This window comes from Bos javanicus, chromosome 7, assembly GCF_032452875.1.
Source record: "Bos javanicus breed banteng chromosome 7, ARS-OSU_banteng_1.0, whole genome shotgun sequence".
Taxonomy (NCBI): Eukaryota; Metazoa; Chordata; class Mammalia; order Artiodactyla; family Bovidae; genus Bos; species Bos javanicus.
Window position 1 is genome coordinate 60,725,741 of NC_083874.1, and position 27,323 is coordinate 60,753,063.

The 27,323-nt window shown below is 47.5% G+C and overlaps 2 protein-coding genes across 7 annotated transcripts in view; one reads left to right on the forward strand and one right to left on the reverse strand.

The window, feature by feature from the left end:
• The window catches only part of PPARGC1B (PPARG coactivator 1 beta), a 120,386-nt gene extending 109,148 nt beyond the window's left edge, over nucleotides 1-11,238 (forward strand). For all 4 annotated transcript variants that reach the window (XM_061424011.1, XM_061424009.1, XM_061424013.1 and 1 more), the window contains 2 exons: nucleotides 2,433-2,587; nucleotides 3,731-11,238. In XM_061424011.1, the coding sequence (XP_061279995.1) occupies nucleotides 2,433-2,587; nucleotides 3,731-3,831 (256 nt within the window). In that variant the 3' untranslated portion in view covers nucleotides 3,832-11,238. The remainder of the gene's footprint in view (nucleotides 1-2,432; nucleotides 2,588-3,730) is intronic.
• Nucleotides 11,239-12,383: 1,145 nt separating this feature from the next.
• PDE6A (phosphodiesterase 6A) overlaps nucleotides 12,384-27,323 on the reverse strand; it is a 124,454-nt gene continuing 109,514 nt past the window's right edge. For all 3 annotated transcript variants that reach the window (XM_061424016.1, XM_061424015.1, XM_061424017.1), the window contains exons 18-22: nucleotides 16,795-16,858; nucleotides 16,448-16,522; nucleotides 15,704-15,787; nucleotides 13,004-13,151; nucleotides 12,384-12,598 (exon numbers count right to left, since the gene is read on the reverse strand). In XM_061424016.1, the coding sequence (XP_061280000.1) occupies nucleotides 12,525-12,598; nucleotides 13,004-13,151; nucleotides 15,704-15,787; nucleotides 16,448-16,522; nucleotides 16,795-16,858 (445 nt within the window). In that variant the 3' untranslated portion in view covers nucleotides 12,384-12,524. The remainder of the gene's footprint in view (nucleotides 12,599-13,003; nucleotides 13,152-15,703; nucleotides 15,788-16,447; nucleotides 16,523-16,794; nucleotides 16,859-27,323) is intronic.

Consider the following 27,323-nt stretch of genomic DNA (forward strand, 5'->3'; position numbering starts at 1 on the left):
ATAGCACTGGTATTCACAATATCCAAGAGCTGACAACAACTGAAGAAGAATGGATCAGCAAGAAGTGTATGCGTGCCGTGGGATATTAGTCTTGAAAGGACGGGAATCAGTCCTGTCACATGCTACAGCAAACATGGGCCTTGAGGACATTATGCTGGGTGAAACCAGCCAGTCACCAAAGGACGCATACTGTGTGATTCCACTCACATGAGGATCTAAAGGAGTTAAACTCATAGACAGGGAAAGCAGAATGGTGGTGGCCAGGGGCTGGGAGAAGAGGATATAAGGCATTGTTGTTTAATGGGTTCAAAGTTTCAGTTTTGCGAGATGAAAAATTTCTAGAGATCCATCTTACAACAGTGTAAGTTAACACAGTGTGGCCCTAGTGGTAAAGAATCCACCTGCCAGTGCAGGAGACGTAAGGGACATGGGTTCAAACCCTGGGTTGGGAAGATCTGCTGGAGTAGGGAATGACAGCCCAGTCCAGTGTTCTTGCCTAGAAAATCCCACGAGCAGAGGAGCCTGGTGGGCTACAGTCCATAGCGTCAACACGATTGAAGCAACTTAGCATGCACGTATATACTTAACACAACTGAACCCCCCATACACTGAAAAATAATAAAGGTAGTAAATTTTATGATATGTATTTTTGTCATAATTTGTTGTAAAAAGTCATGACACAAATTAAACTGTTTATGTTCTATGCAGTCTTCAGGATATCCCATGAAGGTAGCATGTAAAAACAAAGCAAGCAAATTAATCTCTAAGTAGACAGTGCAATTTGTTAAGATTTAAAAAGTACTCAGGAGTCTCTGGAGAAGGCGATGGCACCCCACTCCAGTACTCTTGCCTGGAAAATCCCATGGACGGAGGAGCCTGGTGGGCTGCAGTCCCTGGGGTCGCTAAGAGTCGGACACGACTGAGCGACTTCACTTTCACTTTTCACTTTCATGCATTGGAGAACGAAATGGCAACCCACTCCAGCGTTCTTGCCTGGAGAATCCCAGGGACGGGGAGCCTGGTGGGCTGCCGTCTATGGGGTCACACAGAGTCTGACATGACTGATGCGACTTAGCAGCAGCAGCAGCAGCAGCAGCTGCAGGAGTCTCAGATATTTAAAGTCAGAGGGTTCCAGCCTTGGCCTTGTTCAGAGAGGTGTCAGGAAACGAAATTCAGTCAAGTGTTTGTGAGGCACTCTACCTGTGCTGAGTGGTAGGATGGTGCTGTCCTTGACGAGTCTGAGTAGCAGACCGATAGATCAGGATTCATTTGATTGTGGAACTGATGAGTGTAGATCTGACTTTAGGTCCCCCTCACGGTGGCATTCTTCTCAGGCAGGCTTCCCTCATGCTAGCAAAGTGGTTACCTCCAGCCGTAAGCATATCTCCTACCCAGGGAAGCAGGAGTTCCAGCAAAGATATGGCATGGAATCTTTGGGGTTCTGTTTTGGGTGACAGGTTCATGCTTGAACAATCACTACGGCCAAGGAGGGTCACTGTCTTGTGTCTTACCCTGGTGCCCTGAGCCCAGCTGAGCACCGGGTGGTATTGTCAGAGGGCAGGGAGAGAATGCTGAATAGGCAGGCGTGAAGGAGGAGGTGTATATGCAATATCAGCGATGTTAGGGAAGGTGAAGGACAGGTTAACAGCCAAAGAAGTGGCGGCTGAGGGGCTTCCCTGGTGGTCCATGGGTTAAGAATCCACCTTCCAATGCAGAGGACATGCATTCAGTCCCTGGTCGGGGAACTAAGATCCCATAGACCATGGGGCAACTAAGCCTGTGTGCCACGACTAGAGACCCTATGTGCAGCTAGAGAAGCCGCATGCCATGACTACTGAGCCCATGTGCTCTAGAGCCCACGTGCTGCAAGAAGAGAAGCCCGAGTGCCACAACTAGAGAAAGCCCACGCACTGCAACGAAGATTCAGCACAGCCTAAATAAATACATGAATATTTAATTTAAAAAAAGAAGAAGAAGTGACAGCTGAGGCTGACTTTGAAGGGTGTGGAGTGGTAGGATGGAGCGTAGGTGTGGCTGATCCTGAAAAATGGGGATCGTGAAGGAAATAGAGAGGACCATGAAGAGCCTCAGATTTCACGGCAGGGAGCCTGGGTTTGAGTCCCTGCTCTGCTCCCTGTCTTTGGGCAAATCCTGAACTCAGAGCCTGTTCCTCGTCCCAGAGGGAGAGATGACAGCAGTTCCTGGTCACAGGGGGTCTGAGAGCACATGAGGCAATGGGTGGTGGCCAGCACTTATTAGTGCTTTATTGCCAACCCAGTGACCGTCATCATGTCTATCGGGGAGCCGTGCGACACAGTCATGAGCCATTGACTCATGACTCATGGTTTCCCGCCCCTCACTGGGTAGCAGGTGGTCTGACAGTGTCCACCAGGCTGGCCCAGTGACACGCTCCCCTTTTCCTCTCCTTCCAGAGGTGAGAAGTATGGCTTCATCACCTACCGGAGTTCTGAGCACGCTGCCCTGTCCCTGAGGAATGGCACCGCCCTGAGGAAGCGCAGCGAGCCCTCCTTCCAGCTGAGCTACGTGGGGCTCCGGCACTTCTGCTGGCCCCGCTGTACTGACTATGGTGAGTATGCAGGCCCTGTGCATCCCGCTCATACCCAAAGCTCTGGGCCAGTGACCTCCTTTATTGAAACCTAAAGCCCCCTCTGGACACGGCTCCCATGCCCAGGCTGCCCTGTCATCGTTGCTTAGTCGTTGAGTCGTGTCCAACTCTTTGTGACCCCATGGAGGATAGCCCACCAGGCTCTCTGTCCATGAGGCTTCCCAGGCAGGGATACTGGAGTGAGTTGCCATTTCCTTCTCTGGGGGATTGTCCTGACCCAGGGATTGAACTGGTGTCTCCTGCATTGGCAGGCAGATTCTTTACCCCTGAGCCATGGGGGAAGACCAGGCTCCCCCATGCTGGTGGGAATAACTGGGCAGCCACTTGGCCTGGAGGCTGTCCTCTTGTTTTCCTTCTGGCCTCTGGTCCATCTTGCCCTATGCCAGGACTGGTACCAAAGAGATGAAGCCTCTCGTGGTCTCTTGGAAGGTCCAGTCTCGTGCTCGCAGCCAGGTGGCAGAACCACGGCTGCCGTCTCTTTGACCTCACAGGGTCGGCAGCCGCCCTGCCATCCATGGTGGCCCTGACAGGCAGCAGCCTTGTCCATTAACTGGGCCACAGTGAAACAATATTGTCACCATGCCCTCACCATCTGGGGCCAAGTTGGTGAAGAAGGACAAGAGTTTGTGGTAGGCCAGAGTCTGCTGCAGCCTCCATAGTGCAGATCTGAGTGTCAGGAGACCCCGGAGGCACCCCACCAGGCAGTGCTCCCGACTTTGTGTCCCCCGTGGGGACCCAGTTCCCCAGCCACGCAGTGAGGACATGGTAGTTGTCTGCCTTATGTGACTTCTGCACTGGTTTCCTAAAGGGCAAGAAACCATTAGGGGAAGTAAAATTAGAGGCTGTTGGAGCAGGAAAGGAGCCCTGGGGGGAGGGCTCTGGTTCAGGCATCCCCAGCCTGCAACCAGGGCAGCCGAGCCCCCAGGACACCACCCACATGGCAGAGGTGGCCCGGAGGAGCGCAGAGCCACTGCCCACTGCTCTCTGGAACCTCAGGCCACCTCCGCTCCGTGGGGCTGACCCTGGTGGCAGATGTTCTGATTGGCAGGCTTTCTGAATCGCTCACTGCCTTCCCCTCTCACTGACTCCTCCACCCTCGCCCAGATTCTAATTCAGAAGAGGCCCTGCCTGCATCAGTGAAAACCAAGTACGAAGCCATGGATTTTGACAGCTTACTGAAGGAGGCCCAGCAGAGCCTGCACTGATAACAGCCTTAACCTTCGAGGAATACCTCAATACCTCAGACAAGGCCCTTCCAAAATGTTTACGTTTTCAAAGAAATTAAGTATATGAGAAGGAGAGAGAGCGAGCGCGTGAGAGAGAGAGAGAGACTCGGAACTGCTGTCCTTTTAAAAAAAAATCAATGTTTACATTGAACAAAGCTGCTTCTGTCTGTGAGTTTCCATGGTGTTGATGTTCCATTGCCACATTAGTGTCCTCGCTTCCGACGGTTGTCCTGGGTGTGCGCCAGATGCTTGGTCTGGCACCCGCCTCCCCTTCCTCCCCGACCGACGTCCCCTCGTAGACGTGCAGCTGTGTTCACCATACCATTTCTCGTCTGTAGTGTGTGATGATGAAATTGTTACTCGTGAATAGAATCAGGATTATAAACTCACTTCTAATTGAAGAAAAAAAGTATATCCTTAAAATAATGTATTTATGGCTCAGATGTCCTGTGCCTGGGATTATTGTATTGCTTCCTTGATTTTGTTAACTATGCACTGTCATGAGGTGTTTGCCACTGACCTGCACTGCTCCCTTTACCAGAATGCCCCAGAAGTGCTGGCGGCCGGAAGCCTGGTTGCCAGGGAGGAGTGGCATGCAGCCACCATCAGGAGCGATGGAGAGAGGGCCTGTTTCTGGGCCTGTTCTGCCAAGCGCTGCCTTGTCTCTCATTGAGCAAGCTGGGGTTCGTTTACAGTCGGTGCCCAGCTCACACTTAGAGTTTGTGCCTGGATATGAGTGTGCAGATCCCCTCAGACCTTGGAAAGAAGGTGGGGTGAGCTGCATTATTCCTGTTTTCCAGGTGAGGCCAGCAGTGCCCTAGGAGGCAAAATGACTTGCCCAGGATTTCACGACCTGTGAGACTATAGTGGCCCAGCCCAGGCCCCTCCTCCTGCCTTAGCTAGGGTAAAGAGGCAAAATTGCAAGGACTGGTAGAAGTGGGTTCAACTGAAAAGTACAACAGTCTAGGTGCCTCCGGGCTCATTTTGGGGGGCAAGTTGGCAGCTCCCTCGTCAATATCGGGCAAGTTCAGGCTTTGGCACCAGTCTTGATCCAAGGGGTCCTGAGGTGTGCTTACACCTGTGGACACGCCATCAGAGCTTCAGGGACACACCTGGAGTGATACAGAGAGGTGATCTGGGAGCAGTCACCCTTTTGGGGCCAGCTACCACCTCATCCTCCTTCAGCTTGACTTCCCTTTTCTTCACCTGTGAAGTTGTTTGGGCAGCAGGGGTAATAGGGAGCAGGAGGGGATGTGAGGCATGGGGATAGAGAAGACAATCTCCAATCTCCTTTCCAACTTAGAAAACATTCTCATTGGGTTTTATTTTAAACTTTGTGTTCTTGAGGGGTATCAAAGCCATGTCCACCTTGGATGTTCAGGAGGTGCCTTGGAGGCCATTTGTGAGGGGGAGCGTGGCTAGGCAGGGTAAGAGCGCACTGCTTCAGCTTCAGACAGAGTGGCTCCAACTTGGTCTTTTTCACACATCAGAGTTCCTTGGGGAGTTTTTGTATTTGAAAAAAAAAGATCCTGCTGCTTAAAAAAGTTTGACTTGGCTCATTTAACTAAACAAAGTGATATAATCTATTACTAATGCCAAGCCTTGTTCTTTGGCAATTGGTAGTTATGGGGTTTGGGTTTTCTATTTATGTTCTTAAGATTATAAAATACCTCAGTAGTTTAACTGGGCCAATAAACCTCTCCTGAGAGGTGAGCATACTTCAAGCCCACAGAGAAGGTTGGAGGAGACTGGCACTGGAAGAAGCAGGGAATCTGAGTTCCTGTGTATCAGGTCACTTCACCTCTCTGGACCCCAGTTTTCTTTTATGTGAAATGGACCAAGGAGGAGAATTAGGCAGGCTGATCTCTAAGGTCCCTGCCAGCTCTGACAGCTGTGGCTTCTAAGGTGGTATCTAGCAAGTACATGGCACATGGGCCACTATTCCCACATCCTTGGCCAGTTGCAGACATAACTAGTTGAGCACTGCACTCATGTTCTTTGAACTTGGTCATGCTCAACAATCCTCATCACAGTGCTCTGAGCAGTCATGACTAGTTGATCAGAGTTTAACCTATCTGACATCCTGGTGTAATCTTTGAAAGTTTTCTGTCATACAGAACCCCGTGGTGGCCCGGTTTCATGCTGGCCCATCCCTCTCTGTCGTGTCCTGATCTATGAGAGAAAATTGCCCTTAAGCCATTCCTTGGCACAGGACTCCCAGTACTACTCTGACACAATCCCGCTTGGAGGTGGGGGCCAAGGGGAATAGTGGACAGGAATATGTTTGGAGAAGGCAGGGTTTATAAGGATAGACCAGAAAGGAGACTTTCCATGGCACGAGTCTGAACATTATAAATTCCCTTTATAGCTGTTCACTGCCTAGCACACAGTAGGCACACAGTAAATTGTTATGGGATGGGATGGAATGGAATGGAATAGAATTTAAATCCACCTGATGCCTCCCCTAACTCCTGATTTGCACTAACAAGTAAACTGAAATTTCATCCTATGGAAAAAATAGAAAGGAACTATACATTCAGAGTGGAGAGAGCTGCGTTGAGTACTGGCTTTGCCAAGAATTAACTCTGTGACTTAAATAAGTCAGAGTCCCTTCCTCTCCCTAAGTCTCTGTGCTAGGAGGGGTTGGACTAGAAGATCTCTAAGCCTCTCCTGTTTGCTTCTTCCCTGATTGCACTAGACCAGGGGTTCTGCCATGGGCAGGTGGTACCTTAGGGTGAAAAAATGCAGATTTTTAGTGAAAGACAAGTGTCTTCCCTCTACTGGGTCAGCGGAAGCCACCCTTTCACTTCAGATTAATACAAGGCACTTGAAGGTGGTCAGACGCTGGCCCTTGAGCAGAGATTTGAGTTTAGTCCTGGGACATGATATGCTTAAGGTTGGGGCTGGGGCCTGCGGATGGGAGAGGGTGTCTGCCGAGGGCATCAAGCAGTTTCTTCTCACCATCCCATACGTAAAAGGATACAAGTTCTAAAGGTGACCAACCCTGCAGACAACCTCCATCCGAAGACTCATTCGGTGCTGTGTATTATTTACCAAGGAGATTCCAAGGTCTCTCCAGGAAAACCAGTCAACCTTGGTCTCTTTCCTACCAAATTAAGGAGTACCCCAGAGGGAGCAGCTGCCACTGGCAACCATCTCACTGTAGCTGTGTCCTAGTATCTGCTCTCCGTCATGTTCACGTGTGATTGCCATGCAAGCTTACAGTAGACTGTGTTGGTAGCCGCCCACACAAGGCAGGTTGTACTGTCTATCTCTGTGCCGTGCTGGTGTTTTCCAAATATGTTCCATCTAAATGCTAAGTGGAATTCTTCCATCTCCTTCCTCAGTCGGTACAAGGCTGAATCAGAATCCTCGCTCTCGGGGGCTCTGGTTAATGAAGGAAAATGCATCAAAGAGGTAAAGAATATGAGTGGATGGAGTGCAGCTAAGGCCCTGACCCTCTTCTCCCCATCACACCTTGACCCCCAGTCAGAACACTGCTTTGAGGTATCAATACAAAGCACCAGCCAGGTGTCTGCAGCTGCTGTGAGCTCTCATAGCCCTCAGGGCTCAGGGGAGAGGCGGGGCTTTGGGAGCTCCAGGGTGGGAAGAGGAAGGGGTGGGGGATGCTCTGAACTGCAAAGACTCAGTACTCAGGTCCTTATGTGGGAAGAGATGCAATAAGAAATCTGTCTCGCCTAAAGCCTGTATTGATGTTTGGAGAGTGATTTCTTCTAGGCGTATGCAGTATGCACGCTGAGGGGACAGGGACAGCATGACAGTGCAGCCCTTCTGCATGGACAGCTTGAAACCCAATCCCAGGCCTTGGGTTCAGTTGCAATGACAGCCGAGCCCCCAGCTAGAGTGATGGGATGTCCCAGCTGTGAAGCAGAATCAACTCCAAAGGATTTGTTGATCTGACTCACTCATGTCGAAACTGCAGTCTTTTCTTACCGTTTGTGATTTAGCAATTGTCCTCAGACATGACCAAGGAAAGAAGTTGAATGTATAGTAGCAAATAAAGTGAACCTAATGGTTTCAATGGCCAAAGAAGAGGGATCCTTCCCATTGGGGCAGAAGGAAACTGGTTAGTGCTTATGTGCAATATGTTTAATCTGGGCCCCACATCCCTGAGATGTTTGCACACATAGATAGGCTCCAGAACTGTCTGCTGAGTCCAGGGGTACAGGGTAAATGGAGGGAGAGCTCGGGAGCTGGGAAACCTTTGTGCATAGAGATGCCCTTGGCTCAAAACAGACATAGAGCGGAGGGCCCCTGGGAGCCGGCTGTAGAATGCCCAGGAAGCAGGCAGAGGCTGACTTTGCATTAAACCAATAAAAGTACTTTGAGAAACCCATGACACTAAGCCTGGCTCCATGTTTCTACACTGGCAAACATGGATCTCCCTGGGCGATGTGAGGTCGTCTCCTAGGCATTGGGACAGGGGGCCAGGAAAGGGGCTGGTGAGGGAGGAAGGCGGAGATGCCTTCATAGACATCAGCCGAGGGAGAGCCCATCCTAGGGCCAGTCCTAAAAATGGAGCAATGCTTTTTGATCTGGTACCTATTTTTGTAAAAAAAAAAAAAAAATGAAGACAGTGCAGCCAATTGAAATGGGTTTGCAGAGCAAGTCACTTACCTATAAGCCATCTAAAAGTGAGAAACCCAATGTTTCTTACTTGCTATGTGATCTTGGGCCTCTGTTTCCTCATTTACAGATGGGAATGAGTATTGGATGGGCTGAGCACTAAAGTCCCTTTCACCTCTGATGGGCTAAGATTCCCATCCTGGAGCACTGGGAAGCCATCATTAACTCATGAAACCAATTCCATTCTCTGGCTGTGCCCAGCTCATGTTCAGGGTGAGAGTTCTCTGCAAGGTTACCAACTAGCAGGGAATTCAAATCCACATGGTCCTGGCCGAGTTACCTTATATGAGGAGGCCAGCTCCCCAGGACAGATCTAAGCCATAGTTTCTGGTGGGGATGGTGAGAAGTTAAACCCCAGTTTGGCTGGGTGGTGATGTCAGATCTCATATTAGCTTTGTCATCGTCCCCACCAAACAGCTTTCAATCTGAATGTTGTGACCTCTTGGCTGTTTCTCTCTTGCTGTCAGGCAATACTAGCAATACACTTGTTTTTGCAAAACAGCTTAACTTAGGTACTTTTCACACATTTGTTTCAAATGATTGTAAAACATACGGGGCAACAGGAGGCACGGATCACACTGCATATGTTTAGGGCAGCTTTGGTTTTTTGTTTCTTTAAGGGTATAGCAGTGGTAGCTGAGGCTCTGAGATTTTGTGGGGCAGATTTGCAGAAAACTCCGTTTCATCAGAATGCCTTGCACATTCAGAAGCAGCACAGAAATCCAACTGCCCAAACTGGGGGCTCGGAGAATAGGGTTTTGTAGGTGGTCAGTCCCTGGGCTGTTCAATAATGCCTCCAAAAGGTGTTTTATAGCCAGGACCCCCTCTGTGCTGTATGTTTTGTCAAAGGATCCTCCAGATCTCCACTTTGCCAGCCTCGCTCATGGGTGACTTTTGAAGGGATTGGTCAGCTTCCACCTCAGCACTTTGCCTTATCAATGTCTAGTCGCCATCTAGTGGCCGAAGACTGTATCCACCAGCTACCGAGATAGAAGGCAAATAAAGCCTTTCGACCACTTTGCAGTCCAACACCAATGTTGGGAATGAAATGCAAGGACATGAGCGAACTGTCTGTGTGTTTAGAGCCCAGTGTAACACCAGTCAGAAGCCCCAGAAGCAACCACTCAGACTGAAAAATACACTAGCTCTCCTGAGGGCAGCGGAAACATGAGTGGACCTGGCCCAAGTGCCAAGGAGGGGTTTACTGTAACTGCAATACTGGCAGCCCAGCTGCTGACCTTGTTAAGTGAACCTCTGCTAGGTGGCCCCCACTGGACCCTCAGGACAAGCAGAGAGGTTGTGCGTGAGGATTTTGTGGGGGGCCTGGCCGTGGCCTTTGATATGGTCTACCGAATAGCCAAACAGCTTTTGTTTGCTTGTTTTGTATTTTGTATTTAAAAATCTTGTCAAATGTTTTTGTGTTAGGAATAAAAAGTCATAAACTACTCCCAACTTTGTTTCTTGAGGAATGTTCTGATTCCAACAGAAAGAGGTTGGAAATCTCAAGGGGTGTGTGGTCAGGGTGGTCAGTGGACCAGGGAAGTGGACCACTTGGATTTCCAAATGGTTTCAGTGGAAGATGACCATCCAGAAGTCTGACTTGGGGCAGTCTGCTCCGGAAATTCACACCCACCCACCCCCTTCACCTCCGTGTGCTGCGATACTAGCATTAGCATTGGCTTGGAGCATCTGCTTCTTCCAGAGGTGGCTGCTAATGTTGAAACCAACCCAAGATTCCTCCCCCCACCCACCCCAGGTTTCTAAAGAGATAATGTCTGTAGCTAGCCTTAATTGACTGGGCAAGGTGGTCCCTATGGTCCCTTCCAGCATTTCCAAATCTTGGACTCAAATCCTTTTCTCTTGGTGTGATCATGCAGCCTAGAGAATTCTGAGCAATAGAAAGCCAGGGCTTTCCCCGGCTCTGTAACAGGGTCAAACCAGGGAATGGCTCACCTTGTGAGGTTTGGGTATCCCCAGGGGTACTACCGTAGGGGGCATTATTTATTAGGAAGCTCAACAAGGTAACTACAGCCTGGGGTGCGTGAGTGCAAGGCTGTGTGTGTGTGTGTGTGTGTGTGTCTGCACGTGTGCACACCTATGTTTGTGTGTGTGTGTGTGTGTGTGGAATTACATTGATGCATTTCTTGAGAAAGGTGCAAGAATTTCACCTACACAGAGGGACACATCTGCTTTGTTATTTATAATAGAAAGCTAAATTTTAATTTTTTAAAGGACACTGCTAATGATTGAGAATCGAGTTTTTAGTTTTGCTATTTTTTTTAATTGGTAGAGGATTTTTTATATATTTTTTCCATTTTGTTGGGTTGTGTCCTTATTTATATAAATACTTTATCCGTGAGAGGCAAGGAAGAAAACTTCTTTGCTTTTAATTATTGTGGTTGTCATCGTCCCTATTTTATTTCTGGTGTGATTTATCTGTTTTACCTTCTAAATGAGAAAATGTTTTCCTGTATTTGTACATTGTCAGATTCTATAGTTTCATAGATAATTTAACCAAATTGCTCTATGTATTATTATTCTGTGAGTATAAAGTTCTATTTTAATGTCTGTAAATACTTCAGAACTGGCTTCTTTTCTCAAACTCCACTGTGGAGTTATTGTTTACATCACAAAAACTGTAGAATCTCTATGCTCATGTACTGTAAATAGTGAAGTGATCTGCTTATAAATAAACTTAACAAATACACTATGGAGATTAAAAAGAAAATACCACCCACAGCTCTGCCCAGGTGTGTCTTTCTTTATTGAGTCCTGTGTGCTTGTTGAGTGTTGCTCTGGCTACTAAGGAGGAAAAGGCTTCTAGTTTCAGGGTCATCTCTGAGAGAAGACCTCAGCCTAGGGTGCCTCTCCAAAATACTTTTCATGGATCACAAGGAACCATTCAGACTTGCGTCCCATAACATTGTTCCATTACCAACTTTTTGCCAGTATGACTTACAAAGCTATACCACCTTCTGAACGAGGACTCCCTTGTTTTGGTATATCTGCTTTTCCACACAAACACACTACATATATGTGCTAAAAGAGATATTTTGACATTATGGTTTCAGGCAAAGATACTTGCCAGTTGACAACTCTGAAATAGTCTCTGAACAGAGAATATGGAAAAGAGACTTGAATTGTGTACCATATTTGGGTGAACTTGAAACATTTTCCTGTGCTTACTTACTCCCAATGAGAGCAGTGAAGAGTGGCATCTTCCAGGACCTTTCACCTTGGATGTGTGTGTTATTGCTGCAAACTTGTCCTGGGTTGAGCCAAGATGGCCAGGCCTTACCTGGCATGGATCTGTCATAGGCTGCAGGCCACCACCCTCAGGCAAACTCTCCCTGAGGATGAGGTAATCCCGAAGGGACTGAGACTGAGGGCTGTCTGTTGACAGCGCTCATCACTGCTGAGACCACGGTCTTCAGTAAAGGGTCTGGGCAGCTCATCGCAGTATCCACCACAACTGGGTATTAGGGGTTCATGTGTGGCATGCGATCATGATGTGATTATGTTTGAAAACACCCATTCATCTTTAAAGATGCGTAATGGAGGAGTCAATGATATGCCTGGAATTTGTTTTTAAATATTTCAGCTAAGAAAAAAAGAAAACTCTAAAAGGACAGATGAAGCAAATGCAGCAAAAATCCTGATGTTAGAATCTGCATGATGGGTAGGAGTCAATTCATTGTGTAATTCTCTACTTTTGTGAATGATTGCATATTTGTGTACTATAAAATGAAAGTATAAGAACACAAAAGATTCTAGGTAAGCAGGTGAGTCTGGCACTAATGTTTGAGTCTGTGAAAGCTAAAATGTTGGTTGTCATTCAATAAAAAGTTCTCACAGCTGAAAAAAGAGGCTTGAAAGCCACTAGGAAAGATGTAAACTAAATTCTCTTTCAGTTTTCAAACCCCACAACTCTGACTTCTCGAGCAGGTGGCGTGTGGTTTCCCACCGGCCTGGGTGCTCTCGTCGGTGAAGGGTGGGGCCGGCCTGGGCCCTGGGTCCTCGCTCTGCTATTGGACGCAGCAAGACTTGGATGCAGGCCCGCCCCCAGGTTGCTTTCCGCCGTGTTGACTTCCTGCGGCTGCTGTGATCAGACAGGAAAGACAACACACCAGGTGAGAGGAGGCTGCAGCGGGCTTTCCCTCTGACCTTGTTTGGACCAGGAGTTGCAAACTCAAGGGCTTTTGGAGGTCCTACATCCACCCCTTTCTTATTGGACTTTGTCCTACTCTGGTCAGGGGCAGTTGGGGAGGAATAGAGGGGAGGCTCCTTTGCTGGGACCCTTAATCTTGGGAACCAGGCTGTGCCACTGCTAACGGTGTGATTTGACCACGACACTTCACCTCCGCGCCTCTGTGCTCTCATATGTAGAATGGGGGCAATTGGGTTGTGGAGTGGCCTGAATGGACCTACGTGTGTAAGGCTCTGTGGTCGTGAGCACCCAGTGTGTGTGGGGTTGGGACCCCCCCATCCTCCCCCTTCCACAAACCTTGGTTGGCTGCCTGCTGTTTCTGCTTCTCCTCCTCCAGCCCCTTCATCTTGGTCTCATACTCATCAGCAAGCGCTTTCCACTCCTTGCGGTTGTTGGTAATCCCATCCAGCATGGGAGTGATCTCCTCGTGGAAACGGGAGAATTCCTGCAAGAGACAGAGCCTCTGGCACAGGCACAGAGCCCTGGGATCCGGTCTCCGGGCAGGGCGCAGTGTGTCATGCCCTCACTGGAGTGAGCGTCCCCAGGGGGCGGCCGCTTCCATCACCCAGTGCTGTTGGAGACGACACTGTAGGGCCCTCAGTCACAAGGTCCCGTACCTCACTTGCGTAATACCCTCCTGTGGCATTACCTGGCTTTCAGGATGGAACACAAACTCCACAAGGCTCCCAGACCCAGTGGTCTTCCTCGTCACCAACTGGAACCCTCCGGACATTCCAGATCTCTGTCTGGGCCTCACACCAGCTCGTTGCTTTGCTGGAACTCTCTAACTTCCCCCTCTTTTCCCTTGAGGGCTCTACTCAGACATCACTTCCCCTCGGGAGCCTCTTCTGATCCCCAAGGTAAGTCGAGTCCTCTATTAGCAGCTCCCCAAACCTTACATTCCCACATCACATTTCACCGTAGTGACTCCCTCTGCTAGTCTGCCTCCGGAGCTGTGCACTGGGGAGGCAGGCACATCTCTGCTCATTCACTGGGGTGACCTTGGCCCAATACAAGGTCTGGGCACAAAGATGCGACAAGGATTCTAAAGGTCTCTTAGCCCTAGAATAAAAATAATGCCTTTAAGCACAGCGCGTGACAGTTTATGATGCTCTGTGTCTCCTTTGGTCCTCAGAAAACTCCTGCCAGGTGGGACAATGAGACTCGTCACTCCTAGATTTTTGGGTGAAGAAATGGAGATGCAGATTGGCAGAGATTTGCATAAGGTGAGAATGGCACATCCAGGGTCCACTTCAGAGTTCAGCCAGAGCTAGCTGTGCTCAGATCAATTTTGCCACCAGCTGTGTGACCTTGGGCAGGTCCCCATGAAATTGGAACAGTACCTCATGGAGTTGCTGTGATAATGCACGTAAGGCTCTTAGCCCAGTCCCCACTGTTTTGTAAATTACTGATGATCACAGAGAGCATCAGCTACCCCGGCCTGCTGCTTGGAGGATCCTGGTTAGTCTGCGTTATATCAGAGATGCACTCGTGCGCCCCCTGCGGGCAGAAGGGCTGCAGCTCAAGTGAAAGTCGCTTAGTCGTGTCTGACTCTTTGTGACCACATGGACTATGCAGTCCATGGAATTCTCCAGGCCAGAATACTTGAATGGGTAGCCTTTCCCTTCTCCAGGGGATCTTTCCAACCCAGAGATCAGACCCAGGTCTCCAGCATTGCAGGTGGATTCTCTACCAGATGAGCCACAAGGGAAACCCAAGAATACTGGAGTGGGTAGTCTATCCCTTCTCCAGTGGATCTTCCTGACCCAGGAATTGAACCAGGGTCTCCTGCATTGCAGGTGGATTCTTTACCAATGAGTTTATCAGGAAAGCCCTCACGCAGCAGAAAGAGCCCTCAAATACAGGGTCAGGCTCCCCCTCTGATGCTGTGTCCTGGCCCTGTCATTTCTCCTCTCTGACATCTGTCTCCTCGTGTAACATAGCCAAAATAAAAATAACCCATGGGAGGTGGATGGTGGCACAGATAATATGGATAGGGGCATGGCAGGTTTCTCAAGAGGGAGACTTTAACATTGAGCCAGAGCTCAAAGAGAAAATTCAGAGTATCTTTCGACAATTGAGTAACTGTGACCTGTCATATTCCCACCAGCTGGGGAAGTTAGCTGGACATGTATCTGCTATGCTCCCCATGTCTCTGCCTGAAAAGATGATACATCATTTGACCCACAACAATTTACTGAACAACTCTGGGCTTCCTTGATAGCTCAGTTGGTAAAGAATCCACCTGCAATGCAGGAGACCCAGGTTCAATTCCTGGGTCAGGAAGATTCACTGGAGAAGGGATAGACTACCCACTCCAGTATTCTTGGGTTTCCTTTGTGGCTCATCTGGTAAAGAATCCACCTGCAATGTGGGAGACCTAGGTTAGATCCCTGGGTTGGTAAGATTCCCTGGAGAAGGGAAAGGCTACCCGCTCGAGTATTCTGGCCTGGAGAATTCCATGGACTGTAGAGTCCATGGGGTCACAAAGGGTCGGACACGACTGAGCAGCTTTCACTTAGGATGTGTGAAGCTGCAGGCTCTGGCCTGGGTGAAAAGTCACGGAAGCTCTTATGGGGCTGTCCTGACAACCAAACACCACTGGAGGTGAGATGCATTTTGTAAAGTAGTACTCACAGGTCACTTGCCAGGGTTTTTTATTCCTGATATCATTTGGGAATCCCAATGGCACCCCACTCCAGTACTTTTGCCTTGGAAATCCCATGGACGGCAGAGCCTGGTAGGCTGCAGTCCATGGGGTCGCTAAGAGTCGGACACGACTGAGCGACTTCACTTTCACTTTCCACTTCCATGCACTGGAGAAGGAAATGGCAACCCACTCCAGTGTTCTTGCCTGGAGAGTCCCAGGGACGGGGAGCCTGGTGGGCTTCCGTCTATGGGGTCGCACAGAGTTGGACATGACTGAAGCGACTTAGCAGCAGCAGCAGCAGGCTCATCAGAGACATTTTGTTGGGCCTGAGAAAGCGAAGGACCTACCTTGTAGACAAAGGTGCAAACAAAGTCGATGAAGCCGACCTGAAGCTTAGGGAGTTCATCCGCCTTGTTTCTGTCCATCATGGGCTGTCAGGGGGAGAGAGAGTTAATTGCACTGGGCCCCTCTTGGGCTGATGCAGCAGGGAACCCATCCTACCTATGAAGTGAAACATTCTTCCAAAACAAAAACCCTCTCACTGGTCTCCCTGAGTCTGGTGGGGAGCCAGCGGACCATTCCAGCCAAGTTTACTTTCAATATAGATAGATTCACAGCTGGACAGGTCTTCCCCTTGCATGGTCTGTGCTGTTAGCACAGAGCCATGGGAGGTAGACTCCTAGACTGTCGGAACTGAAAGGGAAATCTAAGTTTTGGCCATCTCTACTGAGCTGACTGAGCCAAGGATACACCTTAGAGGAGGGTCTCCAAACTTTAGTAGGGAGCATGTTGCTGGGCCCACCCCCAGAGTTTCTGTGCAGGTAGGTCCAGGGTGTGCACGGGGGGTGAGGGGGTGGAGTGGTCTGTGGATTTGCATCTCTAATGTGTACCCAGGTAACAAGGTTGATGGTGGTCTCCAGGGAACACACTTTGAGAACCACTGCGTTAGGGGAAGCTCATCTCTGTGGTAAGGTCACACATCTGTGTGTCAAGGATGAAGGGGCACATCTCTCCATCATGGCCAGGTCACTGCTCTCCACCATAACAAGATCACACGCCCAGTATCAGGCTGAGGTCCCTTCTCTACTCACAATGGGATTCTGTTGCAGCACCGTGCGCTCCAGGTCACCTTGTTCCCAGAATTCAGCAGCAACCAGCAGAGCCACCTGCAACAGGCAGACGCCCTCCATGGAGTCAGGTCTCAGCCCCGGTCCTCCCACCCTGCTCCCATCCCTCTTGGGCTTCCAGCTCAGCAAAAACACCCCAATCCTGCCCTACCACCCCACTATATGTCATCACAAGAGATTGCCACATCTTGCCAGAGGATGATGGAGCAGTGGGCTGCCTCAGCAGCTAGAGAATCCAAGCTGCATTAGCTGCTGTCACCAGGACTGGGATGCTCCTCCTCTCAGGACAGGAGGACAGGAGGAGTACGTACCTTGCTCTGCACCTCCCAAGGCTTGGTGATGGCTGAGAGATCACAGGCGGTCATCATCATGGCCCTGCACACAAGGACACCAACCATCAGTCCAGAGGCAGTCAGTGCTGTATATCTGATTGATTCCATCTATCTCTTCTTTTTCTGCCCCTACTAGTAGGTGGCCTCATCCCATTGTGAGCAGAGGTGTCAATGCCCAACTGCATCTGAAGGTCAGGTTTTGTAGTCAAACAGATTTAAATCCTGCCTTTGTCAGTTATTAGGAGTTTGGCATTAAGCAATTAAACTAAGTTCTGGGCCACAGTTTCCTTGTCTGTAATAATACTGCTACTTTCTTCATGGAGTGAGTGCAAGATTCAATGAGATAATGTGTGTAAAAATCTTAGCATGGTGCCTAGATATATTATGTGCACAACGTGTGTGTGTGAGTCAGTCGTGTCTGTTTGTGACCCTGTAGCCTACCAGGCTCCTCTGTCCATGGAATTTTCCCGGCAAGAATACTGGAGTGGGTTGACATTCCCTTCTCCAGGATATCTTCCCAATCCAGGGATCAAACTGGGGTCTCCTGCATTGCAGGCAGATTCTTTACTGTCTGACGCACCAGGGAAGCCCACGTGCACAATAAACTGGCAATTATCAGGAACACATGTTGGGTTTCTATACATTATGTGCCCCACGCTGTTCTAGGCATTTTATAAATAGCAATTTCATTTAAATCTCATCACATCCTCAGAGTTCCTTCTGACTAGAATGGAACCGTATTTCTCAACCTTTTTCTCTTTATCCTCCCTGATCTATTGTCAAAGGACCTTTTTATACATCTTTCCTATAACCACTTCACCGAGAAATTTTAATAACATGGACATACTGTGCCTCTGGAGGGCCACAGATCACTGTATTATCTAAGAGTTTTTTGCTCCTCTCCTGAGAACTACTTTTTGCCCCAGCAGGTAATGAATGATGAAAGGAGAAGGACGACCCTGGTCATTGTGAGGAAGCCTTATGTTAAAAAGTAGAGGAACAGACTGAGGAAAGAAAGGATTAAAAGATAAACTCTTAAAGTACTTTCACAGTAATAGGAAGGTAAGACAGGTATTGTTACACAGGTAGGTATGACATAAGACAGAAAGGGAAGGGACATGTGAAAAGAATTGGAGCAAGAGGAGAGAATTTGATAAGGTATTTCAGAGATGGGGCACAGCGGCGTGAAGTCTGGGAGGGGAATCCAGGGTCATGTGCTGTGGGTGTCAATCCCATGCCGGGGAGTGCAGGTGTATCCAATAAGCAGGGAGCGCATTGACGTTGCAGGGTTGGATCATGACTCATCAGAGCTGCTTGGCAGCACCTGTAAGATAGAACAGAGAGGGAGGGAGGCAGGGAGGGAGGAAGGAGAGATGCTGCAGCAGTTCAGGAAGGACAGCAGGAGGGCCTGAGCTCCCTGGCCGGGAGAGCATGGGATCAACCCCATGTGGGAGAGTCAACCCCACTTGGTGAGAGGATGGGCAGAGACTGTGGGGGACAGTTGGAGAAGCTTGGGGCTCTGAACCTAACTAGCACTTGGATGATTTTACAGTGAACCAGCTGTAGGTTACATAAGCTGGTCTGGGAGGCCTTAAGAGTTATGAAATATTAACAAGTTTAACTATCTTTAAGTAAACCCTCAAAAACTCAAAAAATTATTTGAGTAAATAAGCTTTCAGGAATGCATACATCTTCTTAGGAAAACATTTAGTGGTAGTGTTAGTCGTGCAGTTGTGTCTGACTCTTTGCAACCCCATGGACTATAGCCCACCAGGCTCCTCTGTCCATGGGATTCTCCAGGCAAGAATACTGGAGTGGGTTGCCGTTCCCTTCTCCAGGGGATCTTCCTGACCCAGTGATTGAACCTGGGTCTCCTGCATTACAGGCAGATTCTTTACCATATGAGCCACAGAGAAGTGCCATAGGAAAACATTTATTCCTTGTAATAACATCAGAACACATGCCTGATGCTCAGTGTTAAGTGTCAACATGCTACGTTTACTGTCAAACACATTAAGCAAATGAATGTTTGGTTGTGCATCCAGGAGTCACTGGTTCCTTGTTACCTGTCAGTGTCCACATCAGGAGAGCTCTGGATGTTTACTTTCCCTGGCTGAAGAAAGCATGTGACAATTACTCCCAGGAGTTAGGGAAACACCTAAGTGTTTTATAGATAGATATTTGGTATGTGCATGTGATGGGCGCTGGGGGTGGGGGACACTTGGACACCAGAAAAGTCAGTCCCAAGCTTCATGCCCTAAAGACAAGGCATTACATTCACGTCAGCACTGTGGCCTTAGGTGTTCCTTGGCCAAGATGCTATGCTAGGCATTAGGGACCCAGAGAGGCCTGTGGGGAGCCACGTAAGGAGCAGAGGGGAAACACATTCTAGGCAGAGAGAACATCTAGCGCAAAGGCCTTTGTGGAAGGAAGCCTGGAAGCAAGGAGGGGCTCAGGGAGCAGATGGAAGAGGGGTTGAGGGGACCTGAGATGAACAGGGTAGACCCAAAACCCAGGTGTGGGGACATTTCCATACTAAGAGCAACAGGAAGAGTCACTGAAGAGTGGGGGAGGGGTCATATTTGCATTTTGCAGAGAACAACACAGTGGTTTCAGTGATGAGGTCCCAGGAGCCCAGTTAGGAAGCCACTGAAGGGTCCAGACAAGAGATGGATGTGGCAATACAATGAAGTATCCAGACAGACAGGCATTTAAAAATAAACTCAGCACGGCTTGGGGATAGATTAGACATGCAGAGTGAGGAAGACGGCAGTGTCAGGATGAAAGAGGACCCCGTGGTTATTATGCAGAAGAGAGCTAGAGTAAGTCCTAAAGACTTGTGGAGAAATTTGAACCTTATCCTCAAGGTGGGTGAGAGTCATCAATTGCAGGGGGAGGGGGGCGAGGGCGGTGAAGTTAAACAGTATGAAATTCAGTGCAAGGCTTTGGAGTCAGACCGAGCAATTAGATCCTCACTCTTGTCCTTGGTTGTCATATCCAGGACAAGTGACTTATGTCTTTGAGGCTCTCTCTGATCTTTGGTGAAACAAGATAATCACATTAGGTTGGGTCGTACAAAATTCTGATTTTGTGGGTCAGAAACAGTCGATTGCAGCAACATGGATGACCTAGAGATCGTCATACTGACAGAAGTAAGTCAGAGGAGAAATATCGTATGGCATTCCTTATATGTGTAATCTAAAAAGAAATGATACAAATGAACTTACAAAACAGAGAGTAGTAGACTTAGTGAACTTATGGTTGCCAGGGGGAAGGATGGGGAACAGGATAATTAAGGAGTTTGGGATGGATATGTACATCCTGCTGTACTTAAAATGGATAACCAACAAGGACCTACTGTTAATATACACCACATGGAACCCTGCTCAATGTTATGTGGCAGCCTGGATGGGAGTTCGAGGGAGCATGGATACATGGATATGTACGGCTGAGTCCCTTTGCAGTTCACCTGAAACTATCACAACATTGTTCGTCAGCTATATATAAAAAAGTTAAAAAAAAAAGCAGTTGAAAGTCAGCAATTTCATGGGCTCAATGCAATATATCTGTCCTAGGGGTTACTGTGACCAATACATAGGATGATTTTACAAGTGCTACCATGGGCCTTATCTTCATCACTATCACCTGCATCATATTAAGCACCAGGATGGGCTCCTGCGCACCAGGCCCAAAGCAAACATTACTTCTGCTCAGCTGGGATGCTCAGCAGTGCTTCTCCTTGACCCTTAGCTCGAAGCGTGACCCTGGAAGCATCCCAGGCACCCTTGCGAGGCATTCAGACTCTTCCTGGAATTACCCTTGGTCTGAAGTGGGTAGCCTGCAGGGGAAGTTTGAAGGGAGCCAAGGAAAGCTGTGGGTGTATGGGAGGGGGATAGGGTGACCTGGTTGATGCTCCACGATTGCCCATGAGACACTAGGTAAGTCACTTTGTCTCTCTGAGCCTCATTTTTTTAATTTGTAAAACATGAGACCAGGAGGCACCAACTTTTTCTGTAAAGGGCCAGATAGCAAATATTTTAGGTTTTGCAGAGCATGTGGACTCGATTGCATTACTCAGTTTCATCATCGCAATGGGAAAGCAGCCACAGATAAGATCAGTTGGTGCTTGGCCACCAGAAATGCGCTGCTGAGGCCTGGGCTTCGTGGCCTGGGGCTTGAAGGGGGTTGGAAGTTGTTAACTCACCCAGCACACCTTTGCTGAGTGCTCACTGCATGTCAGGCCCTGGAGAGATTGCAGAGGACTTAGGACTGAGAGCAGCCCTGTAGGCATTTACCATTAAAGTAGCTCTTAATCGACGGGCCCCACACCATTGTGGTTTATGAATTGTGCGGTTTGCGGTGTTTTTGGTGTCTTCGTGGTTTTCATACTTTCCCTCTGGTCCTTCCCAAAGTTCCACCCTCTTGAACACAGAGAGCACCTTACGCCAGGTAGCAGCGGATGCTGGAGCCGAGGTGATGAGCTCACTGGGTTTTAAGTGGCCCTTAATTGCTGCTTGACAACAGCTATATACAAAGTCTTGGCCACTATTCCATTATTTGCAGGATGTATGTTAGAAGAACATGTTTAGCACAGTGGTTGCCTTTGGATTCAAATGCAAAAAACTTTTAAAATTCTTTTAACGGGTGGGGAAAAGGGTGGAGAAGGAAGGATTTATTAGTTGCAACAAGTAAGGAGAACACCAGGGCATCTTTTCCCAAAGCCGTGTCTCCCTGAACTAGCAAAATTGGGGGCATTTTAAACTATGGGTACATGCGTATTTCTGAGGGGGCTTGAGTAGAGCAGAATTCAGCACAGAATTGGAGCAAAGATTGAGTCCAAGTTTCACTTGGTTGGAGTCAGGAGGGTCCACATTATCATTCCACCCCTCACCTGGGTGGGGGCCTTAGTTCCTGGTGGTAGGACTTACTGAAGTTCAGCTTCTTTATGTCTCATGGAGAAAGAATTTGGTGAGAGACAAAGTGATAGGTAAGAAGTGGATTTATTTAGAGAGGTACACATTCCATTGACAACATGTGGTCTGTCTCAAAAGTGACCCTCAAGAGTGGCCCTGAGAGAAAAACACTCCACAGACAGAGTGTGGGCAGATTCTAAATTCTTAACATTCATTTCTAGATGGTTGGGTGGATGGGGAAGGGGAGGATGAGCTGCTGGAAAAAAAAAGAAAATGACAGGGTCACTTATCTCTAAGGTAGTGCCTAAGTAGGGTTCAGGATACTTTTAGGCACTTGTGAAAATATTTAAATTTTAGTTTATTTAAAAAAAATAGTAATAGTGAATATATGAAGAATGAATTAAGCCTGGATTATATTTGCACTTATATTAACAGTCATGAAATATGATTTTTATTTATTTAAATGGAGGAAGAAGCCATTAAGGCACAAAGTACCTATGACCCACCTACAAATGTCATAATGTGACCCTCTATTAAAGAATATCAATCTATGGGTACTAAAATTGGAATTCTTATAATTTCTATTCATCAGGAAATATTATTCACCATTATCTTCATTACCTCCACCATAGTTTACTGAAGTGAAGTGTCTCTCTCAGTCATGTCTGACTCTTTGCGACCCCATGGACTGTAGCTTACCAGGCTTCTCCGTCCATGGGATTTTCCAGGCAAGAGTACTGGAGTGGGTTGCCATTTCCTTCTCCAGAGGATCTTCCCAACCCAGGGATTGAACCCGGGTCTCCCACATTGTAGGCAGATGCTTTACTGGCTGAGCCACCAGGGAAGTCCACCATAGTCTGGACCCAGGTAAATAGCAGGGAGGGAACACAACTGCATCCATCAACAGAAAATTGGATTCAAGATTTACTGAGCATGGCCACGCCCATCAGAACAAGACCCAGTTTCTCCCTCAATCAGTCTCTACCATCAGGAAGCTTCCATAAGCCTCTTATCCTTCTCTATCAGAGGGCAGACAGCATGAAAACCACAATCACAGAAAACTAACCAATCTGATCACATGGACCACAGCCTTGTCTAACTCAATGAAACTATGAGCCATGCTGCGTAAGGCCACCCAAGATGGACGGGTCATGGTGGAGAGTTCTGACAAAACGTGGTCCACTGGAGAAGGCAATGGCAAACCACTTCAGTATTCTTGCCTTGAGAACCCCATGAACAGTATGAAAAGGCAAAAAGATAGGACACTGAAAGATGAACTCCCCAGGTCAGTAGGTGCTCAATATGCTACTGGAGATCATTGGAGAAATAACTCCAGAAAGAAAGAAGAGACAGGGCCAAAGCAAAAACAACACCCAGTTGTGGATGTGACTGGTGATGGAAGTAAAGTCCAATGGTGTAAAGAGCAATATTGCATAGGAACCTGGAATGTTAGGTCCATGAATCAAGGCAAATTGGAAGTGGTCAAACAGAAGATGGCAAGAGTGAACATCGACATTTTAGGAATGAGTGAACTAAAATGGACTGGAATGGGTGAATTTAACTCAGATGACCGTTATATCTACTGCTGTGGGCAAGAATCCCTTAGAAGAAATGGAGTAGCCATCATAGTCAACAGAAGAGTCCAAAATGCAGTACTTGGATGCCATCTCAAAAATGACAGAATGATCTCTGTCCATTTCCAAGGCAAACAATTCAATATCACAGCAATCTAAGTCTATGCCCCGACCAGTAATGATGAAGAAGCTGAAGTTGAATGGTTCTATGAAGACATACAAGACCTTCTAGAACTAACACCCCAAAAAGATGTCCTTTTCATTATAGGGGACTTGAATGCAAAAGTAGGAAGTCAAGAAATACCTGGAGTAACAGGCAAATTTGACCTTGGAGTACAGAATGAAGCAAGGTAAAGGCTAACAGAGTTTTGCCAAGAGAACACACTGGTCATAGCAAACATCCTCTTCCAACAATATAAGAGAAGACTCTACACATGTAAATCACCATATGGTCAATACTGAAATCAGATTGATTATATTCTTTGCAGCCAAAGATGGAGAAGCTCTATACAGTCAGCAAAAACAAGACCGGGAGCTGACTGTGGCTCAGATCATGAACTCCTTATTGCCAAATTCAGACTTAAATTGAAGAAAGTAGGGAAAACCACTAGACCATTCAGGTATGACCTAAATCAAATCCCTTATGATTATACAGTGAAAGTGAGAAATAGATTCAAGGGATTAGATCTGATAGAGTGCCTGATGAACTATGGATGGAGGTTTGTGACATTGTCCAGAAGACAGGGATCAAGCCCATTCCCAAGAAAAAGAAATGCAAAAAGGCAAAATGGCTGTCTGAGGGGGCTTTACAAATAGCTGTGAAAAGAAGAGAAGCGAAAAGCAAAGGAGAAAAGGAAAGATATACCCATTTGAATGCAGAGTTCCAAAGAATAGCAAGGAGAGATAAGAAAGCCTTCCTTCATGATCAATGCAAAGAAATAGAGGAAAACAATAGAATGGGAAAGACTAGAGATCTCTTCAAGAAAATTAAAGATACCAAGGGAACATTTCATGCAAAGATGGGCTCAATAAAGGACAGAAATGGTATGGACCTAACAGAAGCAGAAGATATTAAGAAGAGGTGGCAAGAATACACAGAAAAACTGTACAAAAAAGATCTTCATGACCCAGATAATCACAATGGTATGATCACTCACCTAGAGCCAGACATCCTGAAAAGTAAGTCAAGTGGGCCTTAGGAAGCATCACTACAAACAAAGCTAGTGGAGGTGATGGAATTCCAGTTGAGTTATTTCAAATCCTAAAAGATGATGTTGTGAAAGTGCTGTATTCAATATGCCAGCAAATTTGGAAAACTCAGCCAGTGGCCACAGGATTGGAAAAGGTCAGTTTTCATTCCAATCTCAAGGAAAGGCAATGCCAAGGAAAGCTCAAACTACTGTACAATTGCACTCATCTCACACACTAGTAAAGTAATGCTCAAAATTCTCCAAGCCAGGCTTCAACAATACATGAACCATGAACTTCCAGACCTTCAAGCTAGTTTTAGAAAAGGCAGAGGGACCAGAGATCAAATTGCCAACATCCGCCAGATCATCAAAAAAGCAAGAGAGTTCCAGAAAAACATCTATTTCTGCTTATTGACTATGCCAAAACCTTTGACTATGTGGATCACCACAAATTGTGGAAAATTCTTCAAGAGATGGGAATACCAGACCACCTGACCTTCCTCTTGAGAAATCTGTATGCAGGTCAGGAAGCAATAGTTAGAACTGGACATGGAACAACAGACTGTTTCCAAATCAGGAAAGGAGTACGTCAAGGCTGTATATTGTCACCCTGCTTATTTAAAGAGTATATCATGAGAAATTCTGGGCTGGATGAAGCACACGCTGGAATCAAGATTGCTGGGAGAAATATCTATAACCTCCGATATGCAGGTGGCATCACACTTATGGCAGAAAGTAAAGAACTTAAGAGCCTTTTAATGAAAGTGAGAGAGGAGAGTGAAAAAGTTGGCTTAAAGCTCAACATTCAGTAAACTAGATCATGGCATCTGGTCCCATCACTTCATGGGAAATAGATGGGGAAACAGTAACAGAGTTTATTTTTGAGGGCTGCAAAATCAATGCCGATGGTGACTGCAGCCATGAAATTAAAGGATGCTTTCTCTTTGGAAGAAAAGTTATGACCATCCTAGACAGCATATTATAAAGCAGAGACATTACTTTGCCAACAAAAGTCCGTCTAGTTAAGGCTATTGTTTTTCCATTGGTCATGTATGGATGTGAGTGTTGGACTATAAAGAAAACTGAGTGCCAAAGAATTGATGCTTTTGAACTGTGGTGTTGGAGAAGACTCTTGGGAGTCCCTTGGACTGCAAGGAGATCCAACCAGTCCATCCTAAAGGAGATCAGTCCTGGGTGTTCATTGGAGGGACTGATGTTGAAGCTGAAACTCCAATACTTTGACCACCTGATGCAGAGAGCTGACTCATTGGAAAAGACCCTGATGCTGGAAAAGATTGAGGGCAGGAGGAGAAGGGGACGAAAGAGGATGAGATGGTTGGATGGCATCACTGATGTCACGCCCTGATTCTGAAGGTACTGTCACATCCTGGTCCTACAGTAAGCACACTGCATTAGGGTGACCGAAGAGACAGCAAAGCAGGAGACTCAAATGTGGTTGGGACTTCCCTAGTGGTCCAGTGCTTAGGATTCTGCAGGGACTTCCACTGAAGGGGGCATGAGTTTGATCCCTGGTCAGGGAACTAAGAGCCCACATACCTCAGGATGAGGAGAAAAAAAAAAAAGATACCTCAAGGGTTGAGGTGTGGACCTCAAATAAGATGAAGGTTACCAACCGGAGCCCTCGCAGATAATCAGAGCAGAGGAGGCAAGTGCTGGGTTTTTTCCTCAAAACAACCAATTCTGTCACCAACTGGGTGTCCTCTGATTCAATTCGATTCAATACAATTCACTTTTAACATTTGACTAGCGTCAGATTTTGCAGGTTGGCGGGCTCAATCCAATAAGACTGCCCTCACCTTGGAAGTCAGTTGCAAGTATCAGAGCCCGAGGCTACCACACCTCTGACTTGACTACAGAGGCAAGGGGTTCTCATGAACCCCAGGTTTAAAAACTTGTTAGGACAACTCATAAAACTTCGGAAAACTCTTCTCTTTGCCAGTTTACCATATAGGATATAACTTGAAAGTGAAAAGTGAAACTGAAGTTGCTTAGTCGTGTCTGACTCTTTGAGACCCCATGGACTGTAGTCTACCAGGCTCCTCTGTCCATGAGATTTTCCAGGCAATAGTACTGGAGTGGATTGCCATTTCCTTCTCCAGGGGATCTTCCCAATCCAGGGATCGAACCCAGGTCTCCTGCATTGTAGACAGACGCTTTACCGTCTGAGCCACCAGGGAAGTCCGTAGGATATAACTTAGGAATAGCCAAATGGAAGAGACGCACAGGACAAGGTATGGGGTTGGGAGTGCCTACAGAGCTTCCACGCTCTTTTCAGACATGTCACCCTCCCAGCCTGTCGATGTGTTCACTGACTTAGTGGCTCTTAAAACTGTTTTTCATAGGTTTTTATGGAGATTTTGCCCCATAAACATGGTTTATTAAATCATTGGCCACTGACTGACTCAGTCTTCAGTCCTCTTCCCCTCCCCAGAGGTTGGGCTGGAGCTGAAAGTTTCAAGCTTCTAATGAAATCTTTATCTTTCTAGTGATCAGCACCTATCCTGAAGCCCTCTAGGGTTCCACCAAGAGTTGCCTCATTAGAGCCAAAAGAAAGTGAAAGTGGCCCAGTCGTGTCCGACTCTTTGCGACCCTGTGGACTGTATAGTCCATGGAATTCTCCAGGCCAGAATACTGGAGTGGGTAGCCTTTCCCTTCTCCAGGGGATCTTCCCAACCCAGGGATTGAACCCAGGTCTCCCACATTGCAGGCAGATCCTTTACCAGCTAAGCCACCAGGGAAGCCCAAGAATACTGGAGTGGGTAGCCTATCCCTTCTCCAGTGGATCTTCCCGACCCAGGAATTGAACTGGG